Source organism: Chinchilla lanigera, unplaced genomic scaffold (genome assembly GCF_000276665.1).
Source record: "Chinchilla lanigera isolate Chin_1 unplaced genomic scaffold, ChiLan1.0 scaffold00060, whole genome shotgun sequence".
Classification (NCBI taxonomy): domain Eukaryota; kingdom Metazoa; phylum Chordata; class Mammalia; order Rodentia; family Chinchillidae; genus Chinchilla; species Chinchilla lanigera.
Window position 1 is genome coordinate 13,405,916 of NW_004955461.1, and position 21,525 is coordinate 13,427,440.

General features: G+C 50.0%; 1 protein-coding gene across 1 annotated transcript in view; it reads right to left on the reverse strand.

The window, feature by feature from the left end:
* Positions 1-1,053: 1,053 nt before the first annotated feature.
* Positions 1,054-21,525, reverse strand: part of Kcnk9 (potassium channel, two pore domain subfamily K, member 9) — a 69,752-nt gene continuing 49,280 nt past the window's right edge. Inside the window, exon 2 of the mRNA XM_005398049.2 lies at positions 1,054-7,335. Coding sequence (XP_005398106.1) covers positions 6,521-7,335 — 815 coding nt within the window. The 3' untranslated portion in view covers positions 1,054-6,520. The remainder of the gene's footprint in view (positions 7,336-21,525) is intronic.

The following is a 21,525-nucleotide window of genomic DNA, read 5'->3' on the forward strand; positions in this document are numbered from 1 at the left end:
GACAATGGCACTGACTTGACCTAGTTCCCCTGTGACATTCCCATCACAGGCCCATCATCTGCAGGGCACAGTGTCCCAAGCATACCTGTCTAAGGTGAAGATGTACTGGCCACCACTTTACAGGAAGTGCCTAGCTGTGGACGACACCTGGCCCTATTTTGCACATGGCCGCCAGGCACGTGCAAACAGTCTATGACAGGTTTACATCACGTGGATCTGGAGTGGTTTCTGGAGACTTGCACTGAACTACCCTATTTCCATTCAGGCACATGCAAGCATGCCCCCATGATGGCAGTGTAGATGCAGGAAATCTGGTTGTCTCTTTCCTGCACAATGTCATCCTCCCCGCTGCCCAACACTCACTGCTCCTAAGACAAGCTACGGACCAAGGAATTTTGCTTCCAAGTATGTCAATCCATGAAAAAGCGAGTATTGGGGGAGTCAAGGGGAGGACATGACTAACCCGCCAGGGGCCATCGGGTCAGGAGAGACTTTGAAAGGAGCAGTGAGATACTTCATCTCCACTGTGCTCGGCTAAGTGGCAGGGAGAACCTGCTGAGTGGCAGTGGGACCCATGTGGGCAATTTCCTGATCAAAAGGAAAGGTGACAGCCATAGCCAGTGTGCTTCATGGGACCATCACAGAATGGGCTGTGCCCGAGAACTTGCCAGGGTAAGCATGCCAAAGACAAGTCACACCTGCAACCCTTAATAGCCAGAGGCAGTGGCATAATAGACCACATCTTGGGGTTATGAATGAGGAGGAGGGCGTGGTAGGCATTGCCACTCTTGGAGCTGGTAGGGGCCCAGGCAGCCTGAATGGCTTGCAGGGACCCTCACAAGCATTGGTCTGTGCTTCCTGTCTGCGTGTAGCTGGACCATCCCCACACATGTTTGGGGCCAGTGTGCTGATGCTCGCCCCGCACAGAAGAGGTCCCAGGGAGAGGGCAGAAATCCAAAGCCTGCCCCTGTTTGGGCTTCAGCTGTGAGACCCAGCATCCATGGACACCTCTCTTGAAGCTGTAGTTAGTTCCCCTAACAGAGGAAAACAACATTTAATATGACTTATTTATTCACAACGAAAGCAGTAACCACAGAGGTCCCCGGAGAGACAGACATCAAGTGCATAAATCATAGCTACACAACAGCAACTACAGTATTTTCTTGCCAACAGTTCCTCAACCTGAGGGAACAAGCAGACAAAAGCAGGGCATTCTACAAGACTAAGGGCTGGGACTCTTCAAAAATATCAACATCAAGAGACAAAAACAGTGAGGGAGATGCCCTCAATTGGGGGGGTCTGGGACAACAAGACAAGCAGGTCTGGGACATGTTCTTGGATGGCATCTTAGATCCACAAAAAGCTCTGCGGGATATTTTGGGGAAAACTTGGGATCTTTGTGTACAGATTATATTAGATAATATATGATACTAAATTTCTTAGGTGTAACACTGGCACTATGTAGGAGAATGCACTTGTTCATGAGAGATATACAGTTTTTTTCTTTGGCTGAACCATCTAAAAGTTGTAGACATGACACTTTTTCCTCCAAATGTCTCTGAGTGAGGGTTGAGAGGGGGTAAGGTAAGAATGTGGTAAAGTGTTGAGGCTGGTGGGTCTGGGAGTGAGGATAGGCTCGTCAGACTATTCCTTCAACTTTTCTATAACTCTGGGATTTTGAAAACAGACTTGGTAGGGGGATTGTGACCATAGACTTTTGTTTTGCTGGAGCAGCAGCCTCTATCAAGGTGTGGTCATGAGAGAACCACACAAAATGGACTAATGCTCAGCACCCTGGAGAATCCAGAGAGCACCAGGCCTTGGTTCATGTGGTGACCATTGCTTTCTGCCATTGTTTGTGTCTCTTCATCTTCCCAGCTCCCAGTCTCCTGCCAAATGAAAGTGTTTTGGCTTTCCTTTTGAGGGCTCAACCTTCAAAGATGCCCAGTGATTAGAATATCCAGGCCAAATGTCTTAGTAGGTCAAGTTCCTTTTGGGCTAAGTACCCACAGTCCCCACCTATGCTTCCTCACTGTGTTAAAGAAAAAGCTACCAAGGCCCTGGGAGTGAAATGACTTCCAGGAACCCAGGGAGGCAAGACACAATGTGCTGCCGATCTTTCCTTGCCTGGGATGCTTCCAGGATCCCACGAAGACCATGACTCTGCAGAAAAAAAAATATTTTACAACTGTGAGCCCCAAGTCTCACCACTTAAGAACTAAGCCACACTCATAGATGACAGTGACTCGGATGCCAATTGCAGGACACATCCTGGAATACATCTCCAATCTCACACCTTGCCCTTCCTGGGCACCTCAGTTAGGGTTCATTATAAAAAGAATATGAAAGAAAAGAGGCCAGAAGCCTTAGAGATCAGTGATTGCTTTCACCTCTTCCACCCAATGCACGCAGGCAATGGAGTTCTCTAACTCTGTTCTCTCCACCTTCCAGCTGCAAGTGCTTGTGCTGGGATACAGGACCCCTTGGGCTTTCAGATCTGGATAAGGCAGAGAAAAATGATCTGCTGAGACTTAGCTGTGGGTTCTTAGTTACTTTTCAGATATTTTCAATCAGGTCCCTGTGCACAGAGAACAAACAGGTGAGCTGAGATGAATCCTGCTCCCCTTTTGTCAGGGTGGGCTTCTAATGAGCACCTCCCCAGGCGGCTCTCCCAGGTAGCACTCTGCATCCATTTACTTCCTCCCCTGGAAAGATGAGAGATCCAGGGAACTCCTAGATAGCAAATGATCTGCTATGCTCGTGCCTGAATGCAGGCCACCCTCTCAACCAGGAATGTGCATTGGGAACTCAATAGCCCCATAAAGAGAGCAATCAAATTTAGAGCTCAGGGAGCTTGCTGGGAGTTGAGGCTGCTGCCTTTGTTTCATGACAGAGTGGTGCAAGTGAAAAAAACAGAGCTGGTCACAGCTCTGGGACTATCCTGGAATCGCAGAACCCAGAGAGATTGGCTCACTTCTAAGTAAAGTGTGTAACAGGCTGATGGTCAAGACAGTACCTTCTCCATGGTATGGCACTGTGAAGATCAAAACGGGATGCTCTCTATAAAGCAATGAGCCTAGGGCTCCAGGATAATCAATAGCACTCCCCACCTTCTTCCTGTCTTTGATGGAGTAAAGATGGAGATCTCTTAGTGGAAAAGAGTTCAAGTGAGAGTCAGAAATCTCGTTAAGTATATACAAGGCATGTTAACTTCTGGAAGATGAGGCAACCTCTTGTGTTTCTGATAGAACGCAACTCTTCCTGAGCTCGTCCTGACAGAAGCTGAAGCCCAGTCAGTCACACAACCTGTGTGCTTTCATTGCTCTGGCTGAATGGGCATGGTTAAGTGGAGAAAGGGTATAAGTTCACCTGGCCAAAGGAGAGTACTAAGTGCACAGAGAGTCCAGAAACACGATAAAGTCCAGCAACAAGGAATCTTTGGAAGGCTGTACACAACAGCGACGACAAAAGCAGCCAGGACAACAGTAGAAAGAGTAACAAGTGTGAAGACCCAAATTCTGGCCACGTGACCTCGTACAATGTTCACCTCTCTGAAACTTGGTCTCCCCTCAAGACAAGGGAGATCTACAAGATGATGTAGGCTGAGCTTTGCTGGCTTGGAGGCTCCCTGATTCAACCACTGACTGTGGTGGCTCCAGCAGAGATGTCCCCCTCCTATCATGTCAAGAGTCATTATCCCTGGAGATCTCAACTGCTCCTGCCCTCACATCACAGCTTTTACTGGATGTGCCCAGGGGACTCCTTGGCCAGGTCCCACAAGGGAAAACAGACAGATCGTCTGAGTAAAAGACCCACTCCATGTGGAAGGAAACCATGCCCTACACACTGCAAATGTAACCTTGGAAAAGAACACTTGGTGCTCATCCTTCGGAGGGCTGAGCTAGCAGCAAAGAGCAGAAGACACCAGAGGGACACAGAACCAAGACAAAGTGTAAGTTGCCTCCACTACTTAAATTGTCATTACCAGAGGAGAAAGTGTTCACCCTACTTTGCTACAAAGAAGGGAGTCAACTCTGTGAAAACATAGAGAATATGTTCTATGTTTCCCTGGGAAGAGAGGTGCTCCCTGTCACATGAAGCATCCAAGCAGAATGATCACTGCATGACCACCTTACGCAGGCATTTTAGTGGGAAACCAGCTGTGAAGGCAGGGTGGAGCCAATGTCACTCTGAATGACTCCAGGGGCCTAGCATGCATCCCTGTGGAGACACAGAAGCAGAGTCCCTCATAGAAGGGGCTAAGCTGGGACCTTAATGTGGAGGAGTCAGCATGTTGGACCTTTCTGGTGTTGGAACTGAGACTATGGTCTCATTTCTGTCAAGGATCAGCTCTGTACTGTTGAGAAAATTCTTCACCCTTTCAGTGTCATGTGCAGATAGATCAAAGATTATCACACACACCCCCCATTTGAGGGCAAATCTTACAATGGTTTTCCAGAGAACTCCTACACATATTCCAGGCAGCCTCCTCCAAAGCATAAAGTACTCTGCAAATATGCATTCATATTTTTATACCTATGTATGACCTCCTACAGCCAACACTCTTTTGAGAGTGAGGAAAATATTCAACAAGAGCAACCACTTCTATCCTCTGGACATCTTTAGAGCCCTAAGTAGGGCTTGCCATAAAACGAGATCTGGAAAACCAGTGAACTGATAAAAACCTTGAAGATAACTGTCAACTTTGGCCAAGAGAGTCTAAGGTTCACAGACTCTTTCCGAAGGTCCTGTGTCCTAGACGAAGGGGATATTTCAACACAGGGTGTAGCGTTAAAGTGCATGCATAGCCTTTCCAGAGGAGTCTTGAATGCTCCTGGTTTCAGCCCAATGGCCCACATACTTGGGACGGGTGGCATTTGGGTGTTGTCTCCTTTAGGAAATCCCGGAGGCCAGTAAACGTGCTCCTTCTGCGTAGTGCAGCCAAAGCCCATTCGGTCCAGGAGCAGGAACTTCCGGTGTAGGAAAGGGGAGTGGGGGATGAGTGAATGGGTGACTTTTAGAAATGGCAGGGATGATGATGAGAGAAATTAAAGTCCCCTCAGTGAATGTGGAGGTCAAACTGTCCCTTATTCCTGCCAGTGTAAGGGTCTACAATGTGCCATATTCTTTAGCCTAAACTGTCCCCTAAGAGGTTAGGAAGTCTTCCCTTTGGGGTCACCCCTATTGAGAGCAAGGAGGAATTTCTCCACTATCTAGACAAAAGCATCCCCTGAGATTGGCAAGTTCCCGGTAGGCCAAGATACAGCCTCTACACTCTTCCTGAGACCAACGTGAACTTTCCCCTATTTACAAATCAAATGCAATTAGAGACAATCTTTCTTGAAATATATATATTTTAAACAAGGAATGCCCTGTCGCTTTTTTATTAGGAAACCACATCCACATACTAATACTCATTCTCATCCAAGCATTCCAAAACTATAATTCTATTCACATAGTAGGTGCTACACAAAATCATCATCGTCGTCATCGTCATCATCAACTGGTAGGAAATAATAAAATAGGTGCTCTGTGGTTCCAACAGTTTTCCAGTTTCTCCTGACAATTCCACGGATGGAAAATTGTTGGAACTGGAGATGATTAAAATTAAACATGTCTTTAATAAATTAATATTAGTGGCTTTTGATTGTTCCATTTGCTTTCTTGTGTCAATGAAGCATACCAGTTTTACAAAGTGCATGCTTTTTAAATTTTTTAAACTGGCACACTGAAGTCCTCAATGTCTTCTTGCCCACACACCCACTGAAAAAATGTTAACATAATTTAGAACCTAGAGTGTTGAAACTGTGGTCAGGACACATCTGGGGTAAACCCTGCCTGAGGAACATGCTTAATTTGGCAAGATGATACGTTAAAACCCTCATGGGTTTTCCTGTTGTGTATGGAAATAGCCCAAAGCAGGCTACTAACAAAAACTCAGTTGTGTGCAGGGGAAAGAAAATGAACTCCTGATGCTTTCATCCTGTCACACAAAACACCCGCACACAGAAGCACACACACTCACACTGCACATGTGGACACACGGCCACCCAGTCCTTGGGGAGGAAAAGACAAGGAGTTAGGTGGACACACTGCCAGGGGCAGTGGCCAAAGGGGCTCAGCCTGGTGAGCAGCTTCGGGGTGGGCATCCTCTCAGCTCTGCCTCGGTGGTCTGGTCTCTCACCTGTCCTAGGAAAGCGGCCCCAGAGAAAGGGGAGGGGCAAGGGGAAATGTAAGGCATCCTTTGCTGGGGAGGACGGAAGAAATCCATGCTTCATGCTCAGATGCGAGTCTCAGAGGATAGGCCTCTAGTTTCCCCTTGGGCTGCTCTGCCTGGCTGGAAAGGTGGAGAAAGAAATGAAACCCAGAGAGGGCGGAGGAGAGAAAGTAATGGCGATGACCGTAAAAATAACAAAAGATAATAACAATAATAAATAAATAAGGAGGGGGAGACGAGTTGGGCCAATGGAACTTACAGCCGCATGACAAATGACTCTTCCGTTCTATTCCCTCCCCACACTTAGACGGACTTCCGACGACGCATCAGCCTGTGGTTGTCCCCGAAGCTGTGCAGGCCGGGAGAGACCGAGCTGATGGGGGACGGAAAGAGGCTATTCTTCAGTGTGCTTGGCGAGATCTCCTCAACTCTGCAGGAGATGGAGGGCACCGGCTGCGGGGCAAGCGTGGCACCCAAGTTCTGCGGCTGCGAGCGGTAGCAGACACAGGAGCACACGGACTGCAGATCGCCGCCCTCGCCCTGGTACTGCGGGGGCTCCTGCCGCGCCTCCTCCGAGACGTGGGTGACCACGCTGCTCGGGTTGCCTGGGAGTGCCGCCCCCTCCTCGCCTTCCTCCCTCTCCTCGTCGCTGTTCATTGTCAAGAAGCGCAGGACCACCAGGTTGAGGAAGGCGCCGATGACGGTCAGCCCCACGAGGATGTACATGAAGCTGAAGGCCACGTAGAAGGGCTTTCTCTGCAGGGCCCCCTTGCTCTGCAGCGCCACGTAGTCCCCGAAGCCGATGGTGGTCAGCGTGATGAAGCAGTAGTAGTAGGCATGAAAGAAGCTCCACTCCTCACACTGAGAGAAGGCGGCCGCCCCAATGCACAGCGTGCCCATGCAGGAGAAGAAGCCCACGGTCACCATGTTCTCCATGGACACCTCGGTATTGCGCATGCCGCAGCACTTCTTGATGCGCTTCAGCAGGTAGCGGACGAAGGTGTTCATGCGCTCGCCCAGGCTCTGGAACATGACCAGCGTCAGGGGGATGCCGAGCACAGCGTAGAACATGCAGAAGGCCTTGCCCGCGTCGGTGCCAGGTGCTGCGTGCCCGTAACCTGCAGGAGGGAGACAACAGCGGCAGTCATCAAGAGTGGTCCTGCGGGCCTGGGCTGTGCAGGGCTGTAACAGGCACTCTGGCTGGGAGGTTAGGGGACTCCTGCGTCCCATGGACAGAGAGAAGAACTAAAGAGGGCCACGGTTTGGTTTTTGTTTTGTGTTTTACAAGGTCATGCGTTCGAGGGTGGAACACAGGTTGAACATTCCTAATCTGAAATCCAAAAGCTTCCAACATCCGAAGCGTTTTCCCTGCGAACATGAGCCACAAGCAGAAAACCCCACACCATGAAACTTTTTCCCTACAAAAAATTACTTAAAATGAGGGCTGGGGATATAGCTCAGTAGCACAGCATCACCAGCGTGAAGTTGTGAGGTCAATTCCCAGTGCCAAAAAAGAGAAAAAAAAAGCACTTAAAATATTGTATGAAATTACCTTCAGGCAAAGTGTGCAATGTGGACGTGAAACACATAGATTTCATGTTTAGGTCTGGGTCCTAACCCAAAGGAGGTGTATCTTTATGTATTTGCAAATATCCCAAAAGCTGGAGCAGGGGTGGGGGGATCCAAAATCCCCAACACTTCCGCTGCCCAGCGTTTTGGATAAGGGATGCTCAGCCTGTGCTGTATAACGTAGAAAGGAGAGCAGACTCAACCAAGAAATGTCACTTGTGCTTTGACCTCAGGAGCATTTCAGTGTTGTTAGAGCAATCCACAGTTTTTAAAAGAAACCAGCCTATTTCCACCTAAGAAAACTGCAAAAGTATAAAGCCCAAGGGAGAAAATTAAGTAAGCCCACCACGATCCACATGAAGAGTGAATATTCAAAGAATGACTGCTGTGTGCCGGGCTCTCTGCCGACTTCTTTTGAATACACGTCACTCAGTATAACGGCCTAATAACCCTATAAAATAAGTGTAATCACCCCGACACTGCTGACAGGAAAACTGAGTTAGTGACTTAATAGTAGGGTAATCACTTCTTCGGACTTGGGATTTGAGCCCAGAGGTTTTAGCTGCCAAGAATGAGGCTAAAACCAAGACTTAGCCTTGAGACATGTAATAACAGGGTGAGACTGAGATGTAAATACCATGAGGATAAGGGTTTTAATGTTTTATTCACTGCTGTCTCCTACATCTAAATAATACCTAAAAGGTAAAATATTTCCCTAGTATAGGAGGACATAAATTTGCACCACGGTGTGGATGTAGCCTTATAGAAAAAAGGAAACACACAGCTCCTGAAGACCTGTGTGCATAGGAATTTTGCAAGCTCCTAATGCAACTTCACATCTGTCCCTCCTCCTGCTTCAGCAACTGTGCACAGTAGGGCCCCCATTTGCACACATTCAGAACAAGGATGATGGGCTACAAAGGTAAAGTTGTTTGCTGGGTCACTCAGCTGGCCAGCGATGATGTGAGGGCCAGGACAGGATCTCACAATATGGCAAAAAGAACACAAGACCTAGTAAATGCTGGTTCAAGTTCTAGGAGGAATATTGCTTAGAAAAATCCCAGATTGTGAACAACACTTGGACTGAGAATTTGGAGGACAGTCGTAAACCTCCTGCCCTATCAAAAAGGGTTCATTTGTTATCCCAAATCACACATTCATGTCACTGACTTAGCTTCATTACCCTGAGTTCAGAGGATTTCTCACTACCCAGGTTCCTTCACCTGACCCATGAGATGACAGTGTGTCCAGGTAAGTTGCTGGCACATCTGCTGAGACCAGGACACAGTAAGAACCTACCAGACCCAAGTCCTCTGCACCACCACGGTACCCTCCTGTGCTGGGGCCTGGTCACATAAGGCTCAATCTGTCTGTCTTTTCCATGGCACAAGCATGTGCCATGAACTAGCTGCCTCAGGCCACACTCTCAAAAGAGAGATGGTATTGCACATTTGCCTCTAGGGGTCTTTCTCACCACTTCTGGCCCTCAGTCCCACCACCTCAGCCAGCACTGAGCCTACCCTCCGGAACCGCACACCCCTTGCCACAGAGGAAAAATGACATGACACAAAGTTGCAGCCAGGGCAAAGAGGAAAAAAGATTGAGAAAAAAACAAATACACAAACCCACGGGGATCTGAGAATAATATCAAAAGGTGCCCCAAAAGGAAAAGAAAGATCGAATGAGATGGGGGAGTGGGGAAACAGAAGAAATAATAAATAAAAATTCACCAAATTTGGTGAAAGACAAATGTATAGATTCAAGAAACTCACTGAACCCTAAACAGGATAAAAACAGAAAAGCACACATTGGAGTCTAATTGCACAAAGCCAAAAAATGATTTCCTGGAAAGCAGCCAGAAGGACAATGTATGTACACACAGCAGACAACAGGAAGGCCACTGACTTCTGAGCATGAACAATGGAGCCAGAGGACAGTGAAACTCCATCTTTGAAGAGTTAAAAGGAAACATCGTTAGCCCAGATTTCTATGTCCAAAGAACATAACCTTCAAGAACAAAGGAAAAAAATAAAGGCACTTTAGCAAGTAGGAGAATGCATCATCAGCAAACTTGCATGGAGTGATTACTAAAAAAAAATGTTCTGCCTGAGGGGAGGACTCCAGACAGAAACTCAGGTCTTCAGGAAAGAACAGAGCACACCCTGGTAAACAAGCAGGTAAATATAAAACATGCAGGTGGGAACCCACTGCAACGCCACATCGCTCACCTGCAGAGCAGATTCAAAAGCCAGATGGATGCTGGAGAATAGCAGTAGATGTTAGAAACTTAATATGCTATAATGCTAACAGTTCCTGATGGGATGTATTTACTGGGAAAAAATCAACACAGCATTTTCTGGGTCAAAAACTAAACACCAGATGCCAGGCTCCCCTGCCTCCCAGCACCACTCCCACCCCGTAAGTAATGATAATCAGAAGCAGTTGCCTTCACATGACCTAAAAGGCAATAAACTTGCACTGTGTATCCCATCTAAGGTGACAGCCCTTTCCTGCTTGGTTGTACTGTGGAAGGGAAGAGTTCGATCACCTTCACACCTTATGGGACATTTTACTTGTCCATTACACTGACAATGTGCCTTGGAGAAATGCATGCTGGGAAGAGCATGGGAGACAAACACCACCAAGTTTAAGGACCTGCCACATTAATAGATTTCCTAGCAGCCCAGTGGTCCGGGAACAGGATGGCTCTGTCTGAAGTGAGAGAAGAACTGTAGAACTTTCAAGCCTTCCATAAAGAAGAGGGCTGTGCAAGGCACCCCCAGCTTTCTCACCACTGTCTTATGCTCTACCTTCCTGTATGAGCTACATCAACTGTCCTTGTGGCCTCTTCTGGTTGGTCCAACAGACTCACAACACAGATCGACTCACGATAGGTCCCAGGAGCTGGTCACCAGGCATATAATGCCTCTCCACTGGTGCTGGGTACCACATCTCCCTCCTCCCTCATTGCTTTCCTTCCATCCCACCTGCACTTTGGGGAAGGATATATAAATACCCATCTATTAACCCTGCAGGGTGAGAGAGCCCTGCAAAGACCCCAACTGGGAGAAAAAGCTGGGACTGCCTACCATGCCTACTTACAATAGAAACAGAACATGAGACATGAAGCAGAGAGGATCAAGAACCCACACCACCACCACCGAATCCCCAAGACTCTGCATCCCCACTGATAACTGATCTCCGGTTCACCAGCACCCTCACCTGCAGCTGGGAACTGCAACCAGGTGCCAAGGCCCACTGGGAGCTGAGCCCCCACCTCAGGCTGCATTTAGACATTTAGACAGGGAGCTGCCCTCACAGCACCCAAGTGTTTCTTGGGACCCTCAGCCAGCAATGCATGGGTGCGGTGGGACTGGTCCACTGCCTGCTCTTTCACTGGAGCAGTCCCAGCTGGTCATTTCTGTGCCTCCTTCCATCCCGGAGATGAGGTGGAAAGTCAGATCCATGAGAAGAGTCACCCTCCAGATCAAAGCTCTTCCAGCACACAGGGCAGCAGGCCTCTGTGGTCCGGACAACTGTCATGGGGGAGGGGGCTTCTCTTTCTCCCACTTTCTTTAGCCATGCTGCACACTGTGAGCTTCAGGAGGGCAAAGATGAGTTCCACCTGCACTCTGTGGGTTCCTGGGACCAGCACAGAGGAGGCCCTGGGTGCTTTGAGAGGGATGCCTCACTGCACAAAGGATCCCCATTAGTCTGGTGGTCATGGGGCCTCAGCGGTGCTCAGTGGGGCTCTCTGAGCTGTCCCTTGGGAGGCTATGCAGAGAAGAAGCTGCATCCCTCTGCCACAACCAGCACACTGAGCAAAATAAAGATGTTCTTTCTTCCCCTAGAGTAATAAAACTCCCACATCTGGTGGGTCTGGCCCTGCCTGAGAAGCAGCAAAGACAGGAGACAGTGCTCCTGGACAAGGTCCCTGCACTCTCCAGCTCCTGCAAAATCTCCTGAGAGCAAGAGCGCCAACAGGTAGGAGGCGCCTCCAGCCTGTTCCCACCCTGAGCAGCACTTTACTTAGAGATCCTGTGAGGGTCTAGCAGGCTCTCCTACTGAAAAAGCTGAATAAGACAGCCTGTGCAAGGGGCAATTGTGACCAGCCTCACTCCTGACGCTCCAGTGTTCAAGAACTGTCTATGGATCCCTTCAGAACCCTGGCAATCGAGGCCCATCAACTCCTGGTTAGAAGTGACCTGCCCAGACCTACATAGCATGTCACAGTTTGCAAAGCTTAAACCTGTGAAGGATCCTCTGAAGCGTCCCCCATGTCAGCCCAGTGGGATCTGAGCCGTGACCACCACTTTCAGAAATATGGATGGTCATCTCTCTCCCCCAACTTCCTCTCGCTCTTCAGGCATGTACTCCATGATCTCTCTGGTACCAGAAGAGAGGTGGTGGGAGCTGTCTCCTCCACCCCACAGCTGTGCGGGGACAGACTGCCTAACACAGAAAGATGGTCACACCAGCATTTGGACACCAGGAAATTTGCTGCTGGAAGGGAATGAAATATTTATAAAGAATGTGCAAGGTTTTGCACTGGTAGAAATTAAAAGAGGCAAAACTTTCATTGGAGAATGGCTCTGGGTGGTTTTGAGGACCCCTCACTAGACAGGAGAGCTACCCTGGGGCCCTGGCATGTCCTGGCAGGTCCTACTGCAGCTTGCAACATGCATCCCGCTGCTTGTCCCAGCACATGGACCCTGCCAGCCCCTGAACACACTCGGAATGATTAAGACCAGGCATCTGCCAATGGCACAAAAGGAAATCCTTTGTGCACCCCATGCAGAGTGAAAGGTAGGCAGGGGGATCCTGAGGAGGTTCCGGAGTAGGGATCAATGTCTGGGTCTGACCCATCTCCTTTTTATCAACCATGGCCCTGGGCACACTGCCTAGATCCTCTCAGCCTTGATTTTCTCTTCTGTGAAGACAAATATGAATGAAGCAATCCTCCCAGTAACACACCACTTTGTAAAGCCTTCTTAATTCATCCACCTGTAAAGGATATCAGCTGTTGTGGCGTCCCATGTCCAGTCACCCTTCTTACAGTGCAACGGGACCCCAGTTCCTGCTAGGTACCACCCATGGGCTTTGGCTTACATGCAAGTGCAAGAAATAAATAGTGCTTCTCATGGGCTCTGACTGGGTCCTTGAACCAACGAAGTTTTTGCAGGAACAAAGGCTTTTGTTCTTTCCTGCCAGACTAGAAAGTTTCGAGAGTGTGAGGTCTAGAGATGCTGCAATCATTTTACCATCACGAGAAAAACCTTAACTATAGAGTAAAATGTCCCTGATCCCAAAGGTAAGAAGGCTATTCTATCCCTGCCTCTGAGTCAGCCTTATACATAAATGTTCCAGTCTGTCCCCCAGTGAATATTTTGATTTCAGCCAATGTTTTGGTTCCAATTGATCAACATTCAGCTAGGTATGTGTGCCTAGTACCATAGCATGAATATATATAATAAGTGACAATGTTGCTAACAAAGCCTTTGCTGCTCACACAACCTTGTATCTTACAGGTCCCTGTGCAAGGGAGATGGGCTGGGGAGCTGGTCACCTCAGTGGCAGACAAAAGCCAACTCCCAGGCAGGTCCTATAAAGGAGCAGTTGCCTCTCAGCCCAGCAGCCAGGACTGTGGGCCCAGGTGGTCCCATTTCCTAATATAAGATCTAGGTAGCGTCTAATTAAACATTCTGGACCATGGCTCAGGAGCTAGCTCATACCCACATCAGACACAGAGAAAAAAGAAAAGAATTTACAAAATAGCAGGGCTCCCCACTCACCAAACCTTTCCTCCTCATCTCATTTGCCTTCCCCCGTCCCTGCGGCAGGACAGCCAGCAGGTCACTCCACTTATAGGTGATAAAAGAAGGGTCTTCCCCTTCTGGGCTGAGGTCCATGATGCCCTGTGTAGAGCCCAGAGCAGCAACACCTGGGAAACCCCCTTCCTACAGGACCTGTGAACCTATCTCACAGAGGGAAACACTGAGGCTTTGCTGAGCTCAGGTGCTCCTGACATCGTGATGAGCCACAGTGCTCTTGCCCCACCCACCCATGCCTATCCGGGACATTAGAATCTTCTGGCAGATTTTGTGTTTTATTTAATGAAACAGCAGTTTCATCATATGCTTTTTTTAATTATTATTTTCTAGAAAGAACTTTAATTCACTTTTAGTTTCATTTTACGTCTTAAGGAAGAAAACAGACGTAGCTTTTTTTAAAAAATATGCAAGCCTGCAAAGCACAGGCCTTTGTACCCTCTCCTCTCTTCTTTTCTGTGCTGTCCCTGGGCAATGACCCCTCCCTGCAGAGCCCCTACGCACGTGTCCCACGTCTCTTCCAGAGAGAGGCGCGAACATGCACACATCCAGGCCCCCTGGCACCCCACTCAGGTGTGAAGGAGGTTCCCGCCAGGGTGTGGATCTGTTGTGAACCTGACACCAGGACCCCCTTCCCATGCTGGCAATCACAGCCGCCCATGACCACGTTGCAGGAAGAAGCTGGAGGTCGCTCGCCCCGGCACCAGTCTGCTGTTGGAAAAGACTCTTAGGCAACGTTGCCCTGAACAGCAAGCAGAACGGTCTACGGGACAATGACAGCCCTGCCTGGGCGCTCCGGGGCCCCATTGCCACCTAAGGTGCAAGGGCGCCCTCTGGCGGGCTCTCGGGCAGCTGCAGACACAGGTGCTGGCCCAGGGGCCCCACCTGCCCAATCTTTCTCCTGGGCCCGTGCCCAGAACAGGAATCCCAGGGGAAAGTCACTGTCTTCTTCACAGCTGAGCAAAAGTGTCATATGGCGAGTTTCCCTCAACTGCTATCAATCAATGGCATTCTGACACAGACAAAACATAACAATGATAATGCTAATGACCACTGTTTATTGAGGGCATACACACAGTGCCAGGAAGAGAGCTAAGATATTTTACATTCCATAACTCACATACTCTACAGGAAAAGGATCCCTTGGTAAGGCACGCTGTGTTCACTCACTAGCATGGGTGAGGAGATGACCACAGCCTTGGGCGGAGTGTGGCACCTCTGTAGGCCCCCCAAGTCAGACTGACCCAGTCCCATCCTAAATCTCTGCTCTGGGGTACCTGCGACCTCCCTGTAAGCATGGGAACCATATGTTTTACATGCTTCAGAAACTCGCTGCAATCCTGAATCCACCTCCTGAGTCCTCCTTTCCTTCCTAGAACTGTCCATTTCTTCCAGTCTCTCTTCCCTCTCCACCACTACTCCCCACTCAGAATAAAAAACACTACAATAAAATGTGTAATATCTAAAGTACACAGGAAAAATGATGTAAAATGTGACTGAGGTTTGAAAAGTCTATTGTAGAATGAGATTTAAAATCAAGCCAGGACTGAATACCCACTCACTAACTGTTGATGTATTTTATTTTGAAGAAGTTAAGCTGGGTCAAAAATTTTAAAACTTATGGTTGGTTTTCATTTTTCTCTTTTCAGACTGATTCATCTCACTGGCAGGAAATTCACATGGAGAAGATCTGTGGGGTCAGGAGAACCAACGGACTCAAGGATCCAAATCCCAGCCAACCCAGGAGAGAGAGCCACGGCCCCCAAGACTTCATGCAGACCACGCCTTCCCCCAGCATTGTGCAGGGTCCAGCTTCAAGAAGTGCCTCCTCCTCACTTCCAGGTCTCCAAGGAGCTCCAGGTACACAGGACCTCAGCTGTGCACTACTGTGGGCCTGACACCAGGCTTTAAGTCCCTTCTATGCAATGTGTAGGATTCAAATTCCTAAGTAGAAGGAGCAGGAGAGGCCAGGATGACATTCATGCTGGGCCACCAAGAGCAAAGCCTGTGCATCTCCATGCAGCTGGTGGCCAGCAAAGGTAAGGAGTGCTGCCTTTGTGCTGTGTAAAGAATCACACCTCAAACCTTGGTGTTCTCAGATCCAGCAGCACCCAGAACTCACTGCAGGGCAGGTGTGCACTAGGGGCAGAGCTGACCTTGACCGTGAGAATGTGTGATCTGCAGGGATGCCACCAGGCCAGGCCGTGGCCACTACAAAGGAGCTCATTCCAAGTCTGCAGCAGGGATGGTACACTCCAGAGCTGGATGGCAGCAGATGTCCCAGGCTTCCCACACAGAGCGACACTGGTCAGGAGAGGAGGAACTCGCGGGAAGTGGCTCCCAGCAGAGACCACCAGCACCCGCCACACGAGCCCCCACCTGCTGCTGTGCCTGCAGTTGCACCACATTGTCCCTCGCAGTGGACATGGCCGAGTGACTCAGTACCAGCCAGCAGCAGTGCTGACCAAGTCACTAAAGCCTGCCTCATGAATCATATTCTCTTCATTTCTCTCTCCCGGGGTGGCAAGAGCTCAGCAGCTCAGGAAGGACGGAAACTCCGCCACACAGTGCCTGGGGGCCTGAGAGACTGTGAAGCTGAGTCCTGCTGCTGTGCAGCAACGGTGACGAAGGGGTCTCTGGCATCAGCCAACAGCATCTGGGCCTACCTGCAGCACAGCTGGCTCCCAACAACGCACACCTGTAATCCCAGCACTCTGGGAGGCTGAGGCAGGAAGATCAAGTTTGTGCACAGCCTGGGCAACTTAGGAACTTAGCAAGATCCCATCTCAAAACAAATTTTTTTTAAAAAAAAGATTCAAGATGTAGTTCAGGGCAAAAGCCATGGGTTTCATTCCCAATACCACAAATAAATAAAGAGATAAATAAATAAATAACCAACCAGCATAGGGATTGAGCTCCAAGAATAAATAGGGCCAGACTGCTGCTGCCTACTCTGTTTTTCTTGCCATTCAACAAAACCCCAAGAAAAACCCACACTTTGGTGCAAAGGCAGGCAGGTCCTAAAGTTCTTCTGTACCTCATCTCCATCATGGGGGTTGGTTAGGATGAGGACAGACACATGTCTGTTGTACATGCAAGAAAAATGCATCTCTGCCAGGTTAACCCTGTGATCGAGCAGAGGTCTCAGTAGCCGAGGAATGAGGCTGGTGACTGCCGAGAGCAGCCTGCTGTGCCTGGCTGGGGGAGCCCATGCACACGCACAGAGACACATGAACATGTACATGCAAAGTTACACACACATGCACACATTCACCAGTACAGCCCAGGCATGCACACATACACAGACACGCCGTCAGCACACACACACACCATCACACCCACACACACATGCACTCACTTGCCAGCATATCCCTGGCACACATACACACCCTTCCAGGCACATTCACGGCCAGAGCGTGGGCTGTCCCAGCCCTCCCTTACATAACAGCAACCTGAGGTGTCCCCACATCTGCAGAGCAGAGTGGAAAAACCCAGGCTGAAAGGAAGCCTGCTTTAGCCTGGCTGCTCTGGATGTGGGCGGCATCAGGAGCTCTGCCCCAGCACCTTGTGCCCCAGTCTTCCATCGAGACAGCACACAAACACAGCACCTCCCCCAAGGCTTGCCACGGGCACTGAGGTAACGGGCACTGTGGCGTTCAGATGTATGTACACAGTGTGGTGATCAAACCAGACTGCGTCCATTAAAACTAAACAGCAAGTAAATAAGAATCGCTGAGATAATTCTCAAACAGCTCTGTCCTTTAGGCTATAAATGCAGTGACTCACACTAATCTTCACATGATGCTGGAAAAAAATGCATGCAACAAACATGCAGCTGGGGCACCGGGCTTCCCTAAAGAGAGGAATCTTTGATTCTGCCTTTCGTTTTCCAGAACACTCTATAAATGTAAATAAGTGAGTCACAGCATATAGTTTCTCTTTCCTCTGATTTCTGTCCCTGGCCTTTGCACGTGCTGTGTACCACCTTGGCATGGGCAGCCATCCTACCACGCCACACACCCTCTTGTTCAACCCCTGTCCCTGGCTGTGGGCTGCACCTGCTTAGTAGAATGGAAGGGCTGAGTCAAGGCCAGTTCCCTCAGACCAGTGGTGTCCAAAATCAAATGGCTTTGGAGACCAGGTGAGTGCCAGTCCTGGGGAAGGAGGACTGGTTGAAAAAGGCAGAGGGAGCAATCTGAACCTGCCCAGCCTCAGCTGGGAACTGTGGAGGGAGTGAATCTCAGGGGGGCCACGTGGTCCATGCAGAAAGGCCGTGGTCCGTGCAGAAAGGCCATGCTCCAGCCGCTTTTGTGGCCAGCCCAGCACCCTACCCTGTGCTGCGATGGGTGCGTCCTCCTCAGTCTCCCTTAGGGAGGCACAGTGCATGGGGGTTCTGGGGTCTGCCCTCAGCCCAAACAGCCACAGTCACAGCCGCAAGGGACAGCTCCACCTCTCCCTTGATCCCTCAGCCTCTCCCTTCTCGTCTCCCTTGGACTGCCCATACAGGAGGGCTGGGACATCTCCCTAGGGCACCAGGAACACCTCAAGGCTCTAGACTCTGGCTTGTTTCCAGATCCCCAGAGCCACAACCAGGACACAGCAAGTGCCAGGCAAATGCCTGGATGTGTGAGGCTCCTTCTGGTGTCTCTTGGCAGCTTCTGCCCTTGGCTGACGGGGAGGTGGGGTCATTGGGTGAAGGCAAGAGGCAGGTGGATCTCAAAGAAGCCAGTTAGCCCAGGGTGCCCTCCCCAGGTAAAGGCATAAGAACCCTGTCTTAAGGTGTGGAGGACTTACATTTCCAAAAGCTTCCAGGGCATATCCAAGGGGCGTGGCCTGCAGCATAGGAGGTGAAGAGTGACGTGGGGAGTCTCTGACAGGAAGGTGGTGGACTGGTATTCACTTAGGCCACCCCTGGCTGGCTCAGGATCCCAGAAAAGTGAGGTGATCAGCCAACCAGTGAGCAGGTGAGCCCTGGCCAAGCCCATCCTGGTGTCTGTTACTCCTATGTGCACTCCATTGTCTGTTGCACAGTAGAAACTCAATAACAGATTGATAAACAAATGTATAAATGATAAAAAAGAAAAACCCACAAAGTGTGTAACAAGCATTCGCGACATGTTAGTCTCATAGGGAGGGATGGTGACTACATCCATGTTACAAACACAGAAATCAAGGTCAGGGTCACCCAGGTGGTAACTGGCAAGATGCAAATTCAAAACCAGACCTACCTACCCAAACACCTGTCCCCTGGCCACCGTGCTGCCAAGGGTGTGTTCTACATATGACAAAACAAGGGGCCAGCTGAGGGGAGCAGGTGTGGAGCTGGGCCTTGGAGGCAGGCTGTGAAGACGTGGTTGGATGTCCAGAAAGCACAGCCCCTGACATCAGGCCAGTGGCTCAGGATTCCCCAGGGGACACGGTCACCCTTAGGTGAAGTGACTGCCACAGCTAAAGTAGGAGACATGGTTGTACCTCTCACCCCTGAAGCACCAGGGCCTGGCACACATGGACACATTTCATTCCTTCATCCATTCAACAGGCAACTACGAGGCACCTCCCACATGTCAGTCACTGTGACGGACAATGAGGAGCTCAAGAGAGTTACAGCAGCGGTGAAGATGCTGATGACACTGGTAATATGTCAGGCACTGTCACAGGCACTATGGGGCCAGAGATAGTGATGACAATGATGACAGCATGACCACCACAATGGTGACGTGTCAGGCTCTATTATAGGCACCACAGCTCAAGACAGTGATGACAGAAACAATGACAGTGATGACAATTGCATCACTGATAGCAACAATGGTAATGACATGAGTCAGGCACTGTTCTAGGCACTAGGGAGCTGCGTTGGGCCCTGTGCCAAGCACAGGAGAGCTTTTGCGACTGACAAAGACAAGGCTATCTCTGAGGATAGTGGGGGGGTGCTGTCCTCAAGGCTCAGCCCAGCCTCCTGGTCAGCAGAGGACATAGTAGTCATGAGGGTGTCACAAGCGATAACTGAGAAGAGCCCTTGGATAGACCTTTGGTATCCTCAGGTGAGGAGCTGAGGCACAGAGAGACTTCCACTACCCAAGGTTCTGCAGGCTAAGTCCCCTGGCCAGCGCTGGGCCCTGTGCTATAGAAGGGGGTGATGGAGAAGGGGTGGTTCAGGCCCCTAGTCCTTCCCGGAGGACATCTTCCTGGCCCCAGTCCTCTTTCAAAAGACCATGTAAGCATGGTGTACCAGCTGTCTGGGGATGAGGTATGGTCCTACGAGCATCTGCCTTGTGAGCAGCTGAGTCCCTGGTACCAGCCTGTACCAGGACAGCTGAAACAGAGAGGTCACTCTGTGTGCAGGGAAGAGCAGGCTGGCTGCCCACCCAGCCACTCTGCCAGGACAGACAGTCTCTGGGCTGCTCTTAGCCAAGACCTCGATCCCAGCAGTATGAGGCTCAGCTCAGCTTCTGTGGCCCCTGCATGAGTCCTCACTAGCTGGCTGCTCAGAATCCCTTGTGACCACCACAGGTTGGCCACAGTGAGGCGACACCTGCTAACCCACAAGAGAGCAGTGTGGGAAGGGCACTGGACTTGGGGGACTGGGAGCTCCCACCCTATCCAGAGATCCTCTTTGGCTCCTGGTATGGGTGTGTGGGCCACATAGAACAAGCTGGAAAAGTTCCTGAACCCTGATGAGACAGTGCCAGGTCAGTAGAAGTCAACCCAGGGATGCTAAAACCAGCATCCGAGCTGCTGCTTAACTTCTTACCCAGAGGCTACAGCTATTAGTTAAATGACCTCTCAGTAGGCCCGCAATTGTCAGCAGACACCAAATCCCTTCCCTGTGCCCATGTTCTCCCAACCCAATGCATCCTCAAATCATTACTTAGCCCATGAGGAGTCACAGGAGAGGCCAAGTCAGTCTGTGGCACCAAAGTCTTTCTATCCCTTTCAAGCAGGATGGAGATAACATTTGGGAGTGCCATGCTGGAGCACTGGCTGGGCTGAAGGCTGGACAAGGTCCTCACACTAGCTATGTGGCTGTGAGCAAAAATCCCTTGGCTTTCATGAGCCTTGGTTTTCTCAGCTCTCCAGGGGAAGGAGTCATGACATCTTCTTTACCCTAGCCTTGAGAGGGCCATCATGCACGTCACACAGAGCTAGGTCCTGAGCACCTAGAATTCGTGCTGGGCCATCTCCTCTCCAGAGCCAATCCCAGCCACCCGCAGGTTCTTCTGGAAAATCCCATGACCCTTCCTGTGAAGGATCAGCCATTCATACTCTTTCTGGCTGAGTGCTTCTCAAAGTGTGGCATGTGGGGATCCCTGGATTACAGTCAAGTGCCAACTACACCCAATCACCAACCAACAGTGGGTTCTGTGTCCTGTAGTGCAGAACCACCTGAGGTTGGGCTCCAGGATCACAGACCTCACATGAGCTGGTGGGCTTGGGGTGTGGCATCAGTTTCTGGGCCTGTTGAGAGGTGGAAGTTGGATAGATTTCCAGAAGACAAGTGGTATGGATGGAAGCCAATAAAGTCACCAAAACCCAATACCTACAGATTTAAGCACCTTGGCCCTAGCCCCACAGGGAGACCATCATGCTCAACTACAGCCCTGCCCTGGACACCCTCCCCCAAAAAACCAAGGATGACAATTGCCAGGGAAGACACTTCTGCCTCTGCCACTGCCAATTCCCACCAATTGCCAGAGTCAGGCACCACCAGCAAGGGAGGCTGGCATGACTGGGAGAAGCATGATGGGCATAGTTACTCTGTATTTGTGGTGGCACATGCCTATAATCCCAGCACTTGGGAGGCTGAGGCAGGAGGATTGATGTGTGAGTTCAAGGCCAGCCTGGGCTACAAAGAGAACTCAAGGCCAACCTGAACTGCAAAACCTTCTCTCAAAAAGACAGAAAAAATAATTA